This window comes from Symphalangus syndactylus, chromosome 3, assembly GCF_028878055.3.
Source record: "Symphalangus syndactylus isolate Jambi chromosome 3, NHGRI_mSymSyn1-v2.1_pri, whole genome shotgun sequence".
Lineage (NCBI taxonomy): Eukaryota > Metazoa > Chordata > Mammalia > Primates > Hylobatidae > Symphalangus > Symphalangus syndactylus.
Window position 1 is genome coordinate 32,380,848 of NC_072425.2, and position 17,763 is coordinate 32,398,610.

General features: G+C 39.9%; 1 protein-coding gene across 6 annotated transcripts in view; it reads right to left on the reverse strand.

The window, feature by feature from the left end:
- Positions 1-17,763, reverse strand: part of KIAA1958 (KIAA1958 ortholog) — a 184,777-nt gene that overhangs the window by 88,040 nt on the left and 78,974 nt on the right. For all 6 annotated transcript variants that reach the window (XM_055271458.2, XM_055271460.2, XM_055271459.2 and 3 more), the window contains exon 2: positions 9,842-11,036. In XM_055271458.2, coding sequence (XP_055127433.1) covers positions 9,842-11,012 — 1,171 coding nt within the window. In that variant the 5' untranslated portion in view covers positions 11,013-11,036. The remainder of the gene's footprint in view (positions 1-9,841; positions 11,037-17,763) is intronic.

Sequence of the window (17,763 nt, forward strand, 5' to 3'; positions counted from 1 at the left end):
TATAACCTAGCAGTCTCAACTTTGGATAAGTGATGGGCATGATGTGACATAAAAGGAGAGGAAGGGGAAGCAGTCGGCAGTTTAGACTACTCCCGTACCAACGCAGGCAAAGGCAGGGGCAGGGAGCACGGTGCGTGCAGGTCACCAACCCTGTCCCTCTCGGTTCACAAGGAGGGGGCCAGGTTCCCTTCTCACCTGTCATAACTTCAACCAAACCATCTACCTTCTTTGTGTGTCATTTCCATCAGTAAAATAAAGGAAATAACCTCTCACTTTGTGGAATTCAGGCAATGTTGATCCTGGAATAAAAGTACTGCATAGATAACAGACATTTTATTTTTGTGTTTTTTATTTATTCCAACAGAAGAGCTTTAAAGAAACTCTCCCATGACAGCATCCCATCACAATCATAAGGAGAAAACCCATAGTGTTAAAATTTGTGAGGATAATTCTCAAATTCCTTGTCCATAAACAAATATACTAGAAGACAGTGGTAGTAACGTTTGCTTTCTAACAAAAATACTCCATATTCAGTAATAGCAATAATGTTACAATGCCTTCGTAAATATTCCACAATCAATTTTATTTATGCTTCATGATCTATTTTTAAAAGTAATCACATTTTTAAACATTCAAAAAAGTATACGGAATACCAGCTAGAGTATGTTTACCATGAACTAGAGGGCTTTGTATAGCTCAACTTAATATATATATATATTATATATATATATATATATATATATATATATATATATATATATCAACCCTATAGGATTGCTTTATTATCATCTTTATCTTACAGATGAGAAAACTAAGCCACAAAAAGGTTAAGTAACTTGCCAAAGTCACCCAGAAAAGAAGGGGGCAGGGCTGGGATATGAATCCAGGCTGTTGTGTGAAAAGTTCAACCCTGAAGCATTGTGCTAAGGTTGCCTCCTGTTAACATAAACTCATGTTCCCATCACTCAGATTTTTTTCTTTAAGAGACTGGGTCTTGCTGTTGCTTAGGCTGGCGTGCAGTGGCATAATCATAGCTCACTGCAGCCTTGAACTCCCGGGCTCAAGTGATCCTCCCACCTCAGGCTCCCAGAGTGCTGAGTGCCCACCACTCTGATTTAATAAATGTTCACATTTTGCTATATAAATTACACACATATTTTTTAAAATTATAGATACAGTTTAAGTTTCCAATGTACCTGTTTCCATCACCGACTCCTCAAAGAAAACCACTACTGTGTATCTGGAGTATCTCCTTCCAGTCCATGTTTAATTAAGTGTGTGTGTCTGTGTAACACACACTACATCATAATGTTCAGGTGCTTTAAAAAGGTATGGTATTATTCTAATATATAATAATATTCTGCAACTTTGTCTTCCAAGATTTATCCACATTAATAAATGTACATCTGGCTGATTCATCTTTCCACTGAAAAATATATCAGGATGTATTTATCTATTTCTCTATTAATAGACACTAAGGTTAACTGATTTTTTTCTCCTGTTATCAAGAAGTTGCACTCTAGACCCCTGTACATATCTTTTATATACTATGAGAAAGTCTAAGACAGGCATTTAAAAATTGAATTCCAAGGTTGTATGATACACACACTTTAAATTTTATTAGATATTGTAAATTGCTCGCCAAAGTAGTTGTACCAATTTATATTTCCACCAGTATGTCCCCATTTTCTCATACCTTCAATAACACTTGGGATAGTTAAAATTAATACTTTTTGCCTTTCTGATGGGGGTAAGATAGTAGCTTGTTGTTTTAATTTGCATCCCCGTGCTCCCCCAGTCTGATGTGGATGCATTTGACTGGCAAAGCCGAAGGTCACAGGACTGCCCTTGCTGAAATGTAAACCTGGAAAGCAAGTTTCTGGCTTCTTCTATGGGGAGGTACAGATGCACAAAGGAGGGAATTCTCTCACATAGATAGGAAGAGTGCTCAACATTACTGGGTGGCCAGATGAAATGACAATGTAGCCTGTAATCCTGAATTTCCTAGATCACTGCTTCTCAAGCTCTAATGCACATACAAAGTCACCTGGAGATCTTTTTAAATGCAGACTCTGATTTTGTGGAGCCTGAGATTCTGCATTTCTTTTTTCTTTTTGGAGAGATTCATTCAATAAACATGTAACAAGCCCCTGCCAATGCCAGAGAATACTGTATGTGCTGCTTCGGTGACAGCCATGTCCAATGTCACTGAATCCTTCCCTCTGCCCTTCATAGGAAACATGGGAACTCATTCCACGCACTAGTGGGTACTGAACAGAAGCTGTCATCTTGGTTATGGATTCGGTTTTTTTGTCTGTCTGTTTTTTCAGGGCTATTGCTGTTTCTCCTCCCTTTAGTTGAAATAAGAGCTGTTCTTTGGACTATGCCACTCTATCTGATCCTCTAAAGGATACAGTCCTTTGTCCTCTAGATCCCACATGTGGATGGCGAGTAATACCTGAAAGTGTCCCAAGACATAGCTTAGGTCTTCAGAGATGTCCATGTTTCCCTGAGCTGCCAAATCATCGAGCAGGTGAGAACAAGTCACTCTTACGGCCATTCATATTCCACTCTCTCTGCTTTCTCTTGGTCCCTTGGCCTAACAACTATTTTTTTTTTAATTTTAATTTTTAATTTCTGTGGGTACATAGTAGGTGTATATATTTATGCGTTACACGAGATGTTTTGATACAGGCATGCAATGTGTAATAATCACATCACAGAGAATGGGGTTTTCAGCCCCTCAAGCATTTGTCCTTTGTTACAGACAATCCAATTATATGCCTCTAATCATTTAAAAATGTACAATTAAGTTATTATTGACTACAGTTACCTGTTGTGCTATCCCAACTCTTTACCACTCAAGTAATAAGCAAAAAATTGACAGTGTGACTGCCACGCCTTTCCTTTCCTAAGCCTGATACTGTCTGTAGACTTGAAACCAGTGCCTATGCCTTCCCAGCGCTGGAGTGGTGAAGCTTCCCTAATGAGATAATAGGGCTGCTCAACTGTAGTGAGTTTGCATTCATGGGTATGTGGCACTGACAGTGGGGAAAGGTGGCAACGAGAGGTGGGCTGAATGCATCCCCCAGGACTAGCATGTCAGGGAAGAGTTGAGTCTGGTCTTATCTTAGACATGACCAAGAAAACCAAGGCTTCCAGTGAGTCCCTTCACCTCACCTTGGTGGTGTTCTTGGGTGGCTGCACATTCTCTGAGATCTCAGCTCTCCAGTTCCTAACAGGATTGTGACAGAGGTTAAATGGGATAACTAGTGTTGAAAGGTATCAGGCCTGTGAGTAGGGTTCAATGTTCCTTCCCTTCCCCTTTAGTGTATGACTTCCTACATCTGGGGAAGATTCCCCCCAAAGATCAGTTCCGAGGTTCACTTCCTGGATGAGTGAGGGAAATAAGGCTCTAGACTTTCCTATTAATCTCCGCTCCTGCACCCAGATCTGGCCCTGGGCACTGAGGGCTTGGGGGAGGCTGGGCAGACACAGCGTTTTTGGTCTTTCCTCGTGGCCTCCTGAAACTCTGCATTTCTAATGTGCTCCCCCAGGTAATGCTGATGGTGATACTGGTCCACGGACCATACTTTAATAGACAAATGGGTGTAACTACATGAAACCAGAATCCACTTCACTTCTCACACAGTATTGAGCACAATCTAATGATAATGATGATGATGAAAATAAAAATATTAATAAAGGTGGCTATTATCCGTTTATTGAATGTTTATCATACGTCAGGTGCTCTCTTTAGTGCTTTACCTATATTTTTGCATTTGATCCTCACAATAACCCTGACAGGCAGACATTAGCATTACTTTACAAATGAGGGAACTGAGTTTCAGAGAAGTCAAATGACGCAGCTAAGGTCATAAGGCCAGCAAGAGGCAAAGAGTAAGGAATCAACTCAAATACATCTGATTCTATTCATCTCTAAAAGATCTGAGAAAAAAATTAAAATAAATAAACACATCAGACTCTAAGCTCCGGGTGGCCAGGCTCCACTCTCTCAGCCCAGAGCTGCCTGCCATATCAATCTTCAGATATGTACCCGCTTTGTGATAAGGAAGAAAATGATGGCAAAAAATAAAAAGCTGTCTCTCCTATTTTTCAAAAATTTGTCTCAGCTCTTCCTTCAGGACACTACAGGAAAAGGTTAACAAATGGCTAAGAAAATAAATTTTAGTCTTGTTTCTTTTTTTTTTTTTTTTGAGATGGAGTCTCGCTCTGTGTAGCCCAGGCTGGAGTGCAGTGGCACAATCTTGGCTCACTGCAACCTCTGCCTCCTGGGTTCAGGCAATTCTCCTGCCTCAGCCTCCCGAGTAGCTGAGACTACAGGCGCCCGCCACCACGCTGGGCTAATTTTTGTATTTTAAGTAGAGACGGGGTTTCACTATGTTGGCCAGGCTGGTCTTGAACTCCTCACCTCAGGTGATCCACTCGCCTTGGCCTCCCAAAGTGTTGGGATTACAGGCATGAGCCACTGTGCCCAGTTAGTCTTGTTTCTCCTTGTAAGAAGAGGCATATATTTCTCATGGAATAAAGAAATATATAAAATAAGTGTCTATGTATATATATACATATATATGTATGTATACACAAGCACACATATTTATACATATTTCCACACTTAGAACACTTCTCCAATATACACTGCCTTTAAATAAAACACGTAACAACTCTTCCTATCTGCCCACATAAAAAAAACTAAATGCTCAAAAGAAAACAAAACAAACCTCCCATAAACAGTAGTAGGAATCTCTGGTTTACTGCCCCTCTCAAGAATCATACCTAGGATGTTCTTGGAAGAATACTTCCACCCCATGCTCACACTCAGCTATGTAGTTTGTGTAGGCTTGGTCTCAATACCATTTCCAGGTTGGGGACCTGATCCCCCTATGAGTGGTTTAGGGGTGACTGGGAATGCTGTGACACAGGTTCTGTCTACTGCTAGACAAGAAACCAGCAGCACAACCATCTTGGGTCCACGCAGGGATCAAGTATAACAGGTGAATCTAATAGGGAGGAAGGCGAGGTGGCAAATGGCAAGAGGGAAACTTGATGCTGTCTCAGCCTGGGTGAAAGCTGGTATGAAAATCTGTCCTTGGACTATAAGGCGGTTAATTCTCTCCTTTAACTTATTTCAACTCAAATTTTTTGCTTCTGACAAGAGAAACCATTATGTATTATGTCAACACAGACCAAATAACTGGCAGTAATATACACCTTAATCAATTTTAAAAAGCTCACTGAACTCAATTTTACATGAGTAATTTTTCAAAAAGCATATTAAATGATTTAGACTACATTTCTCTTTCTGAATGCATTTTTTGTATAAAATACAATCACCATAAATTTATACAAATACTCAAACAGTAAAAATCAGAAGAAAAAATAAAAAGATCAATAAAAACAGAACTGAAAACAAGAAAGAGACCCAATAATAAACAAAAATGTGGTATCTGAATCAATTCAGTGGAGAATGAGAATTATTCAACAAATGAAGCTGAAACATCTATCTGCAAAAACAGTAACATGAGGTTCTACCCCAAAACGTATTCTAACTGTAAAGTCAAATGTTAAAAAAAGAAAGGGAGAGGAGAGGAGAGAGAAAGAAAACCATAAAAGAACAAGAGGGAAATACAGAGAAATATTTATGTGATCCCAATGCAAGGAAAGGACTTCCTAAGCAAAATACCAAAGACAGAAAAGATTGACTGACAGATGTTGAAAGAATTGCCTTCATAAAAATTAAGAAAATTCATACCTCAAAAAAGGTCATCAACAAAATTAAAAGCTAATGGTAAAGTGAGAAATGTATTTCCAATATACATGAGAGACTATGAGATACTTGGGAAATGTATTTCCAATATACATGAGAGATTATGAGTTACTATTTCTAATATATGCAGAACCCATATGAATCTATTAGAAAAAGATAAATATATATATTTTTAAAATATATATATATATATACACACAAATCTGATGGGCAAAAATGGATTGCTTATACCACAGAACTTCTGGGAAAAAAGCTGATTAATAAAAGGGATCTTTGCATAAAATCATAAAAGAAGCTATGTGTATGTAAGTATATGGAAGAAATATAATACACACATAAAATCCTAACTTATGATGCGATAGAGATCTAAATGTCATTATGACAAATGCCCCAAATTTACATAAAACCTCAAAAATTAATGGAATCCAAGCTACTAGTAGGTAGTCAATAATACTTCTAATAATAGATGCCCTCTTTACTCATTGTTTGCTAAGATTTGGATTGAGCCGTATGGCAGGATTGACATGAAAATTAATGATTTTATCTATACCTTCATTAACATTTTATAATTTTATGAGTTCAGCTCTGAACAGAAGTAGGGATGATTTTCCACTATGGGAATCAAATTTAAATGGCAACAGTAAAACCAAACAAAATGGAACAATTTCTCTTTGTTTCTGGCTGACTCAATAGTCATTTGTCAAATTATTTATTTTAAAAATATTATCTAAAGATATGCAGTATTTCTGCAATGATCTGATACTCAGTACAAAGCATCCATTTTAAAAGAACCTGACTTAGCTTTCAGAACCTGTCTTCTTTGCTTAGTCCCAAGTATGCTTTACATATTAACTGCGTAAGGTCCATCTGTAACAAAGTCATTCACATACATCTGGGTGTGCTAGATTCTAAATTTTTTAAAATCTATGTTTAGAAAGATTATCTACTATAAATAAACATGCAAACACAAACACATAAATAAAACTTTAGAACACAGAATCTAGTTAGGTACTAAAGTAAAAAGTAAATTTTATGTTAACTTTATACAGTTTACTCAAAAGAAAAATTTGAGTCTGATTTTTATTTGTCCCACTGCTGTTTCCAGTTCAAATAGTATTTCTCTAAAGCTAATGACATCTTAGCAATATGATACCCTTCCCGAGAACAATGGATCAAAACATGAGGACCATCCTTGGAAAACTGTCATGACCAGTCTTCATACTGTTTTTCTTAAAGGTTCACCTCCAAGCCAAACTAATACTCCTCTGAGAGTAAAGCCAAATCACAATTTATGATTGTATATATTATGTGCTCTCCTTGGCCATGCCAGCTTTTTATAGCTAACATAAAAAGTGCAATTTCCACGAGGGAAGAAAAAAACCTAAGAGAATGTAATATACATAATAATAAATGGATTCGTGTTTTTTTTTCAAATAGGCTGAATTTCTTTCCCAAAATAATGAGACAGTAATATATTCATATACGGTTTAGCAAAGCGCCTCAGTGCCTCATTTACTATCCACAAGGCAGATGCAGAAAAGTCTTGCATCTTGCTTTGCAGGTATTAGTGAAAAGATATGCAACACAACTAATACTCTCACCAAACTGAGTACACTGGACCACTTGGCAAAATACATTTCTGAAGTCTACCCTATTTAAATGAAAAAAAAAAAAAAAAAAAAAAAAAAAGGCAGGAGAGTTCAAATAAATAAATAAACTAGAACTAGGTTCATAACTATTTATGTGCAAAGGTACTACTAACCTAGTTAGAGGTACTACTAACCTAGTTAAAGGTACTTCTAACCTAGTTAGAACTAGGTTCATAACTATTTAAGTGCAAAGGTACTACTTATATCCTACATATATCAAGTCAGATTTCCTAGAACAAAGACTTTCACCAGCCTAATAAAGATAACATTTTGTCTCATGATGAGATTAGTCAAGGACCACATTGCTATTCAGTGATCAAAGTATAATTCAATAATGTATTTTTTAAAAGAAAGAAAAAGACAATCCATGAGATGGGAGAAAATATTTGCAAATTATATACCTGATAAGGATCTCATATTCAGCATACATAAAGAACTCCAAAAACTCACCAATAAGAAGGCAATTTTAAAATGGGCAAAAGATTTGAGTAGACATTTCTCAAAAGAAAATACACAAATGGCTAACAAGCACATGAAAAAAATCTCAGTACCATTAGTCATTAGGGTAATGCAAATCAAAACCCCAATAAGATACTACTTCGCACCCCCAATAGGATATTTATTATTTTTTTAAACATGAAAAATAACAAGTGTGGGTGACAATGTGGAGCAATAAGAACCTTTATAGATTACTAGTGAGGCTGTACAATGATGGAACTGCTTGGGAAAACAGTTTGGCAGCTCCTCAAAAAGTTAAATACAAAGTTACCACAGGACCCAGCAATTCCACTCCCAGGTAGTTACCCAAGCAAGATAAATATACACACCCACACAAAAACCTGTTCACAAATCGTCACAGCAGCAGTATTCATAATAGCCAAAATATGAACACAACCCCAATGTCCATCAACTGATGAAAGGAAAAATAAAATACGGTATAGTCATGCAATAAAATATTATTTGGCAATAAAAAGGAAAGAAATGCTACAACATGTATTAACCTTGAAAACATTATGCTAAGTGTAAGAGAGTGGTCACAAAAGACCACATAATAGATGATTCCATGTATATGAAACATATAGAACAGGAAAATCCATAGACAGAAGGCAGATCAGTGGTTGCCAGGAACTAGGAGGGAAAAAGTGACTGTTAATGGGTATGGGATTTCTTTTCGAGGTGATGAAAATATTCTGAAATTAGATAATAGTGATAGTTGTACTACTCTATGAATACACCAAAACCCATTGAATTGTACACTTTAAAAGAGTGAATTTTATGATATGTGAATGGTATCTCAATAAAACTATTATTTAAAAAAAGAGAAAAGTGAATAAACTGAAAAGCATAATCTTCAATTAGGATATAAATATTTTCAGTGAATATCTTCTTAATAACACCATGACTATATCTTCAAAAAAATCATAAATGAAAGGTCTTATTTGGGAATCTTAAAGTTGATACTAAAATTGGAAAAAAAAAGTTTGTAAAGCAACTTAATCCAAGGAAGTTTCAGGATGAAGGCACAGGTGCCTCAGGCTTCTAGGAAGCTTTTCCCAAAATACACAACATTTTTGAGAAGGGCTGAAATATACTAAAACATGCCACAGATTTCTGCACGTTTGTTCATCCTTGTCCACGTTTCTATTCTAGCCTACTAGAATTGAGTCATGAAGCCAAAAGCATGAGATCCAACCCCTTTATATACTAATGGCCCAGATTAAATAAATATTGAATGTCAGAATTAAAGAACATTAGAATGTTAGAATTACAGGTGCAGGGGCCTCGTACAATTATTTCATTCTCCTCTCAATCCATTCCAGTTAGGCTCACAGATTCCAGAAATGCAAGTTTCCATATTCTTTTAAATTTTAAGAGAAAAGATCAAATACCTCTTTTAGAAATGTCTATTGCTTTTTAAAAAACTTATTAACTACCACACCAACTAAAATGAATAGCAATGTCAAGTTGGCTCAGTCAAATAAATAATAGAAAAAGCATTAGGTCTATTGTCATGATATGCCTTACCCAACATTATTTTGGCTTCAAACAGCAACTAAACACCTTGCTACTGATAGAGAAGCATATTTTTAAAACTTTCAAAAATAACTTTATTATATAAAAATTCAGCTGACAGGTATCAACCTTAAATCTAACGCTGCAATATCAACAGAACAATCTTACAGCTGTCCTCTCAGCCCTAAGGTACGTCAACTAGATATGGCCTTAATTCTTATTAATTTCCTTTATAGTATCACCTGGATATAACAAAGTCATTGTTTCTATCTTTCTATGACTAACAAAGGACTGAATTCTAGCAAACTGAGTGAATGGTTTTAGAAGTGCTGACGGCGCAGAATTCTGGCGTGCGTGGATGAGGGACTTGCTGTCGCCTCATGTGCCATACCTGGTATGCACTGTGCTGTGGCCTCAGTGGTTATGGCTGGAGCGACTGGGGGCTGCTGCTGACTGGAGCTCACTTCTGGCTCTGTGTTAACTGAGGGAGAAAGGGCTACCTCACAGGAGGAGACCTGGCTGGGCAGATGGGACAGGAACTCTTCAGAGGCAACTTGCTCATCCTGTCCAGGCAGCTGCAGGGCAGACAAGGGGATACTGATCTGTTTGTTAGGATGGGATGTGCTCACAGGCATTTGCATGGCCACCTGTTGGTTGGTGCTATGTGTACCAGGAGGTCCTCTGTTTGGTGAAGCCAGAGATACCCTAGCAGTCTTCTGGACAACTGGTCTGGAGATCACAGAGGGGGATGCAGACATACCGTGTGGGTCTAGCTCCATGCTGATGGCAGATGTGACATGGGGAATCAGTTTAGCAGACCCTACACAGGAGGGACCAGCGTGAGTCTGAGGCTTGGGTTTTGCCATCTGTGTCAAGGACAGGGCTGGTCCATCTACTCCTCCTGTCAGTTCTGCATTTGCCACAATGTAATAATCTTCGGGGATTTCTTGTTTGATTTTCTTGATGATGACATCATTGCTGCATTCATCAACCATCTGCGCCTGGGAGCTTGAATGGAGGGAAGATGGGACTACCCCAGGTCTTTTGCGAGCAATGCTTTGAGGCCTTTGGCTTTGGGGTTCAAAGTCACTATCCTCATCTGTAACAGAAGACTCACAAACCATGTCAAACAGGGTGTTCTCATCTTCATATTCTTCAACAGTTTCATCCAGTTCAGAGGGCTCACTACAATAGGAGAAGTCACAAGAGTCTCTGGTCCGGTTACAGTCTAGCTTTGCTTTCACTGGTCTCCCAGGGTACCTTTCAACAGGGCTAGTCTGTGTCTCAGAGGGCACCCCGATTATACTGGGACTATCAGAGTTAAAACTTCTGTTATCCTGGAAACAGACCCTCTCTTGGGACCCAGCTCTGCAAGTAGCTGTTAGTGGCCAGTGATAAGCATGACCAGCACTACAGCCCCACATTGCTGTCAGGTTCCCATGGGAACCTTCAGAAAGCAAGTGTTTCAGGTTTGGAATGAGGCTGCAAATAGTCCCATGGCTGTGGGCCCAGCTGACCAATTTGGACAGATTCTCAGATGAGGTATGAAGACAATCCTCCATGTTACAGGATCAGCAGCGTCACTCCTAAAGGGAAATAATCAAAAGAAGAAGCCATTATTACCCAAGATAATCCTATAGCTCAATTACTTCAGTTTGTTCCAAATATGATCATTTGGCATAAAAAAGAAATACACTTCAAAACTGAATCTAGTTAAGGTCGCTGTAGATGAGCAGGGACTGGAAGAGAATATCAAGAAAAGTAAAAACAGCTGATGACTTATGGTGTGGGACTTGGAGAAAAATTTTGTTAGTTTTCTTTATTGTTACAATAATTCCTGCCTAAGAGGGGAAAAAAGGAGAGAAAGAAAAAGAGAAACAAGCAATAAAGAGATGAGCTTTTCCACGGTACATTTTACTTCTAAAGTCACCGACAGAGAGGTTCAGATGGTCCCTCGATAATAAAATTATGTCTATTACTTGCATTAACCAAGAGGATGAAGCTCCAATGACACCCTTTGTCATCAGAAACTTCACTACTAGAGGCAGAGCCAACAAAGGAGGTTTAGATCCATCTTAGGACGGAGGTCAGAGAAAGCAAGCCAGTCCTCTACTGGGCACCAGAAGACAACGCAACTGGGAGTCCAAGGAGAGGATGAGGGGCTCGATTTGAGAAGTGGGAAAGAAAAGCAGAGAAGGGAGAACAGACTGGGAGGAGACCTGCTGGAGGGGAAGGCTGTAGGCCAAAGAAGCAAGGATGGGGAAGCGGGAGGCCCTGTTCTAACCACTCTTAGGCCCAGGCTTCCTGTCTCCTGGCTGTCTGCAATTCCTGAAATATTGCCTTTCATCCCACCATTAGCGGTTACAAAGTACGTCTGGTGTTTTCTACCATCTGAGGGTCTCGTAAAGCCAGGCATAACCAACTACCAAATAGAAGCAAATCATTCCTTATTAGGCAGGAGACAAAAAGAAGCCCTTGTCAGGAGTCCCTGAAGAGTGAGGACAACATGATGGGTAGGAAAGTGAAAGGGGACATGTGGAGTCTGCAAGGGGCTGGAAAGGTTAGTAAGGCTCTGCCAAGAGAGGGGTCCTGGGAGCACTGGGCAGGGAGGCACAGGAATCTTTGTGTGTCATTTTGTCGGCCCTGGCCATCTGCAGCTGTGGGTGACAAGAGGTGCCTCGCTGGTGCTCTGCACTCAGGAACCATGGTCTAACCACAATGTCAGGTGGTTACACCAAAGTGGACAGACACCTGAGCCATTCCCTGCCCTGACTCCATGGCACCCTGTCAGGGAGATTAGGTAAGTTCAAATCCTTTAACATACTATTAAGGTCTCTGCTGATGTGGCCACGGCCACCTCTCAAGCCTCATTTCCTACAACCATGGCCTCTTCCCATACTTCTTGTGGTCCCCTCTTCTCTAAACCCCCTACTGGTGAGAAACTCATTCTTTCGCTTGATACGCTGCCCTTCTCTTTCCTCACCTGGCCAGCCCCTTCAAAACTGAACCAGGGGCTACCTCCTATTGGCATCTTTCCAGACCCCCTTTCTGCCTCAGAGATTTATTTAGCTTCCCATCACCCATGCCTTGTATCATCTCAAGGGATTTGCCTTTGCTGTACTATTATCATTGATTTGCTTGTCTGTCTCTCAGACCTAAGAATTTCCTGAAGGCAGAAACTATGACTTAATTATTCACTCCTCGGCGAGGACCTACTTGGGGATATGGAAATTCAAAAGGCATGGTCCTGTTCTTGGGACATTATAACCTATTGTCTAGTATGCAGTCGCTGTCGAACAAATGAACGAAGAATGAATGAATGTTTACATACTGCCAGCACCACCAACACTTACAAAGTGAGCATATAAGACTCTCTCAAGTAAGACACATAAATTTTCCTCAGATCACTTTTATTGTAATCATTCAAGGGATTAGACAGTTTTCTCCCAGATAATGTAACCCAAACCCAGCCACCCTGTATATGCAGAAGAGTGACAGATGAGCTCCCAGAGTTCATGAAGCAGACAAGAAAACGGAAAGAACAGTGACTGGCGTGGGAGTCAGGAAGGTGAAATCCCAAGCCTGGAACTGCTCCCTGTGGTCGCAGACAAGGCACTAATTATCTCTAAGCCTAAAATGCCACGACTACATGATCTTACATTTCCTTCATACTCTAGAAATTTAGACTTATTTATGTTCCTTTCATATAACTTTGGTTAAAATAGAAATGTTGGGAAAAAAAAGACATAGATTGGTTTGTGTGTTTGTTCTGAACTTCTTTTTTTTTTCTAATTTTTATTTTTTGTAGGGACAGGGATATCCCGTGGTTGCCCAAGCTGGTCTAGAACTGGGCTCAAGCAATTCTCCTGTCTCAGCCTCCCAAAGCTCAGGGATTACAGGCATGAGCTACTACTGCACCCCAGTCTGTTTTGAACTTAACATAGCTATTAATATTTAATTGGTGTGGCAGAGACTGCTATTTTGCCTACCCAGTGTCCATTCTCTCTTAGTCCTCACAGAGAGTCCAAATTTGTTGAGGTAGCAATGTGTTCACTAAAATATTTTTCCCAGCTTCCCCTGGAGCAAGGGTGGCCCTATGACACAGTCATGGCCAAGGACACATAAATGGAAGGGGTTTGGATCATAATCCTGAAAGACAAAATTCTGAACGCCATAGTTCCAAATGTTGAAATCCCGAAAGATCAAAATCCCTAAGGTCTAACATCCCCCAAATCACAATCATAGGATAGCTACATCATGTTAGGTGGAACTATTACCTTGTTATTATCTTTATTTGGAAATTAAGTATGGTTTAAGGAAATGCATATGAGCGATAAACTGACATGGGGTGAACTTGTGGACTTAAATTCAGGTGTCAATTTGACTGGATTAAGGAAGACTTAGAAACCTAATAAAGCATTATTTGGGGGTGTGTCTGTAAGGGTGTTTCCAGGAGAGATTAGTGTGTGAGTCTGAGTGGATTATGTGAAGATCTCACCTGAATGTTGGCGGGCACCATCTAATCAGCTGGGGCCCCAGAGAGAACAAATACAGAAGGTGAATTGTTCTCTCTCTGAGAGCTAGCACAGGCTTCTCTTTCGCTGCCTTGGACATCAGAACCGGAGGCCTCCAGCCTTTGGACTCTGGGACTTACGCCAGCAGTTCCCAGGTCCTGGCCTTTCAGCCTCAGGCTGAGAGTCACATCATCAGCTTCCCTGGTTCTGAGGCCTTTGGATTTGGACTGAACCACTATATCAGCATCCCAGGGTCTCCAGCTAGCAGACAGCCTGTTGTAAGACTTCTCAGCCACAGGCCGGGCGCGGTGGCTCACGCTTGTAATCCCAGCACTTTGGGAGGCTGAGGCGGGTGGATCACGAGGTCAGGAGATCGAGACCACAGTGAAACCCTGTCTCTACTAAAAAAAAATACAAAAAAATTAGCCGGGCGTGGTGGCGGGCGCCTGTAGTCCCAGCTACTGGGAGAGGCTGAGGCAGGAGAATGGCGTGAACCCGGGAGGCGGAGCTTGCAGTGAGCCGAGATTGCACCACTGCACTCCAGCCTGGGTGACAGAGCGAGACTCCGTCTCAAAAAAAGAAAAAAAAAAAAAAAGACTTCTCAGCCATATAATCTCACAAGCCAATTCCCCCAATAAATCCCCTCTCATGTACATATGCATATTCTATTAGTTCTCTCTGGAGAGGCTTGACTAATACAGATTTGGTACTGGCAAAGCCAAGTATCATTCCTTCTTACTGTATTCCTTACAACACAACAAAAGAGACTACAAAATGTTCCCTTGCAAAAGGGCTGTGATAAGTTAAATATACAAGGTTACTAAATGGTGAAAGATAAAAGTTTAAAAGCTAATTATTATTGGTGCTGCACAAGCAGAAAATTGCTTAACTGCAGCAGCCAAGCAATAAGCAGACTTTCAGATGGATAGCATATACTTACAAAATCTGTAGACCACAACCACCCTCCAGATACAAGTGCAGCGTTTCAAAGATCACAGAAGTGAAAACACAGGCCAAAAGTGCAAGAAATCTCCCCAGCCAAATTATTCAATTGTGTAAGACTTTTGCCCCTTCACGTATGGCACCATGCTTCCATTCAAAAAACGCCCTTCAGCAGAAAATAAAAAGAATTCAACAAGCTCAGTGACCTTCTGAACCAAAGATACTTGTTGATATTGAGGCTCCTCAGTGTTAAAAAACAAACAAACGAAAAACATTAAATGGTGAACTATTCTTGATTAGTGATTTGACTGTCAAAGAAGACAGATTTCTTATATTTACCACTAAATCTAACACAGAAGAACTAGCACATGCTTCACGTTAGCTAATAAATTGCACTTTCAAAATCATTCCCACTGTTTATCAACTATATACAATTCATGTCCCTGTTAGATCTGAAAATTCTAGAACTTATCCACTCAATTATGTATTAATGACAAGAAAAAGTAAAGCACTTAATAAATGCTTATTTGGGCCAGGTGCAGTGGCTCACACCTGTAATCCCAGCACTTTGAGGGGCCGAAGTGGGCGGATCACTTGAGATCAGGAATTTGAGACCAGCCTGGCCAATGTGGTGAAACCCTGTCTCTACTTAAAATACAAAAAAAAATTAGTCAGGCACGGAGGCGCACACCTGTGATCCCAGCTACTCGGGAGGCTGAGGTGGTTGAACCCAGGAGGCAGAGGTCGCAGTGAGTCAAGATCATGCTATTGCACACCAGCCTGGGCGACAAGAGCAAAACTCATCTCAAAAAAAAAAAAAAAAAGAATTCTAAAAGTGAATTTCAAACTGTTACCAATAAAGTTTGTGTTTCCCATTCAGCCTAATGCATTTGGTAGGAAATTCAAGTGAGCGGATTGGCTACAATGATATGGCAATGATACAAACTTCAGTTAAAAGCGTCATTTGCCTGCACTGGCATTCCTTTCAGCAGATGACATTCCAGAAGCTTTTAATGAATTAAAGCCATACTGCCTGAAGAAGCCAGCAAAGTACTGACTAGTTCAAAAATAATTATGTGCACAATAGGATAAGAAGACACTTAATGCAATGGTGTTGCTGTTTCATCACCAGTATTGCTTCTGCCAAATTTGTAGTCTGTGTATGAGTACATGTAGAATGGATTTCTACCTACTCACAATACAGAAGCATGGCATGGAAAACGGGGAAATTTAATAGGCAATGCTTATGTTGTTGCATATGGAATCATACAAGAATTTCAAAAAGAACAGTACCACATATAGACGGAACGTGAACATTTTCTCCAACGAGAGCCATGTCTGAAAAGAAAAAAAGCAGCTGTTCATCAAGATGCAAGACTTCAAAATACAGTTAATGATCATGAAAGTCGGCCAGTTCTTACAGACTACCTCCATGCAACTGCCATAATACATCCCTGTAACACACATTGTCATATGTCAATTTTTTTTTTTTTAGTTTTCCTACTCTTAAATTGGCAGCCCTATTTTTTTTTTTTTTTTTTTTGAGACAGGGTCTTGCTCTGTTGCCCAGGCTGGAGTGCAGTGGTGAGATCACAGCTCACCGTAACCTCTGCCCACCGGGCTCCAGTAACCCTCCCACCTCAGCCTCCCTAGTAGCTGGGACCACAGGTGCACACCACCACACCTGGCTAATTTTTGTATTAAAGTTTTTGTTTGTAGAGATGGGGTTTTGCCATGTTGTCCAGGCTGGTCTGGAACTCCTGAGCTCTAGCAATCTACCTCAGCCTCCCAAAGTGCTGGGATTTCAGGCTTGAGCCACCATGCTAGGTCAAGCACTATTTATCTTACAATGTGCTGTGCTATGTATTTCATCTTATCATTTCCAAAACTGGAGGTATTAACATTGGGAAGACTTACAGAGTTCTAATTTATTTTATGTACTTTCTGCAAATTTGACTCCAAAAAGGTACATTACCACAATGCTGACTTTGTATGTAAGCACCGTGCGTGTACATAAAAGCACTGAAATGTCCTTAATAAATGAGGAGATGTCCTTTTCATACATCTGCATTTGTGAAAAATAAAATTTCTCAAGTCCTTAGCTCTTTGGGTAACTGCATATGCAGTGGTGACCCGTCACGGTTTTGAAGGATCTCATCAAAAGACTTAGGCTGTCTGTCACAGTATTTCAGATGACCTCAGTTGTAAAAGCTATTTCTCTATATGGTTCATCTGCTCATAACTGTTATACCCATGAAACTGTCATTAGTATACCTGAGTGTTTCTGTTTGCAAAAATTTGTATGCTAATATTGCCTATTTTATGTTATAAAGTGACCTATGAAGTGTTCTGCTGTGTTTTTATGTTTCTCAAATAAAAATAAAAATTTTAAAAATGTAAAATAAGTATCTTTTAAATTTTTTCCAGAATTGTATTTTCGGGATTTTTTGTTTGTTTGTTTGTTTTTTGAGACAGATTCTCGCTCTGTCACCCAGGCTGGAGTGCAGTGGCACAATCTCGGCTCACTGCAACCTCCGCCTCACGGATTCATGCCATTCTCCTGCTTCAGCCTCCCAAGTAGCTGGGACTACAGGCGCCCGCCATCACGCCCGGCTGATTTTTTGTATTTTCAGTAGAGACGGGGTTTCACTGTGTTAGCCAGGATGGTCTCCATCTCCTGACCTCGTCATCTGCCCGCTTCAGCCTCCCAAAGAGCTGGGATTACAGGCGTGAGCCACTGCACCCGGCCTGTATTTTCAGGATTTTGATCTTTCAGGATTGATTTTCAGGATTTTAGACTTTAGGGATTTTTATTCGGGATTATGGTGCTCGTGGTTGTTTCTTTCCGGATTATGAT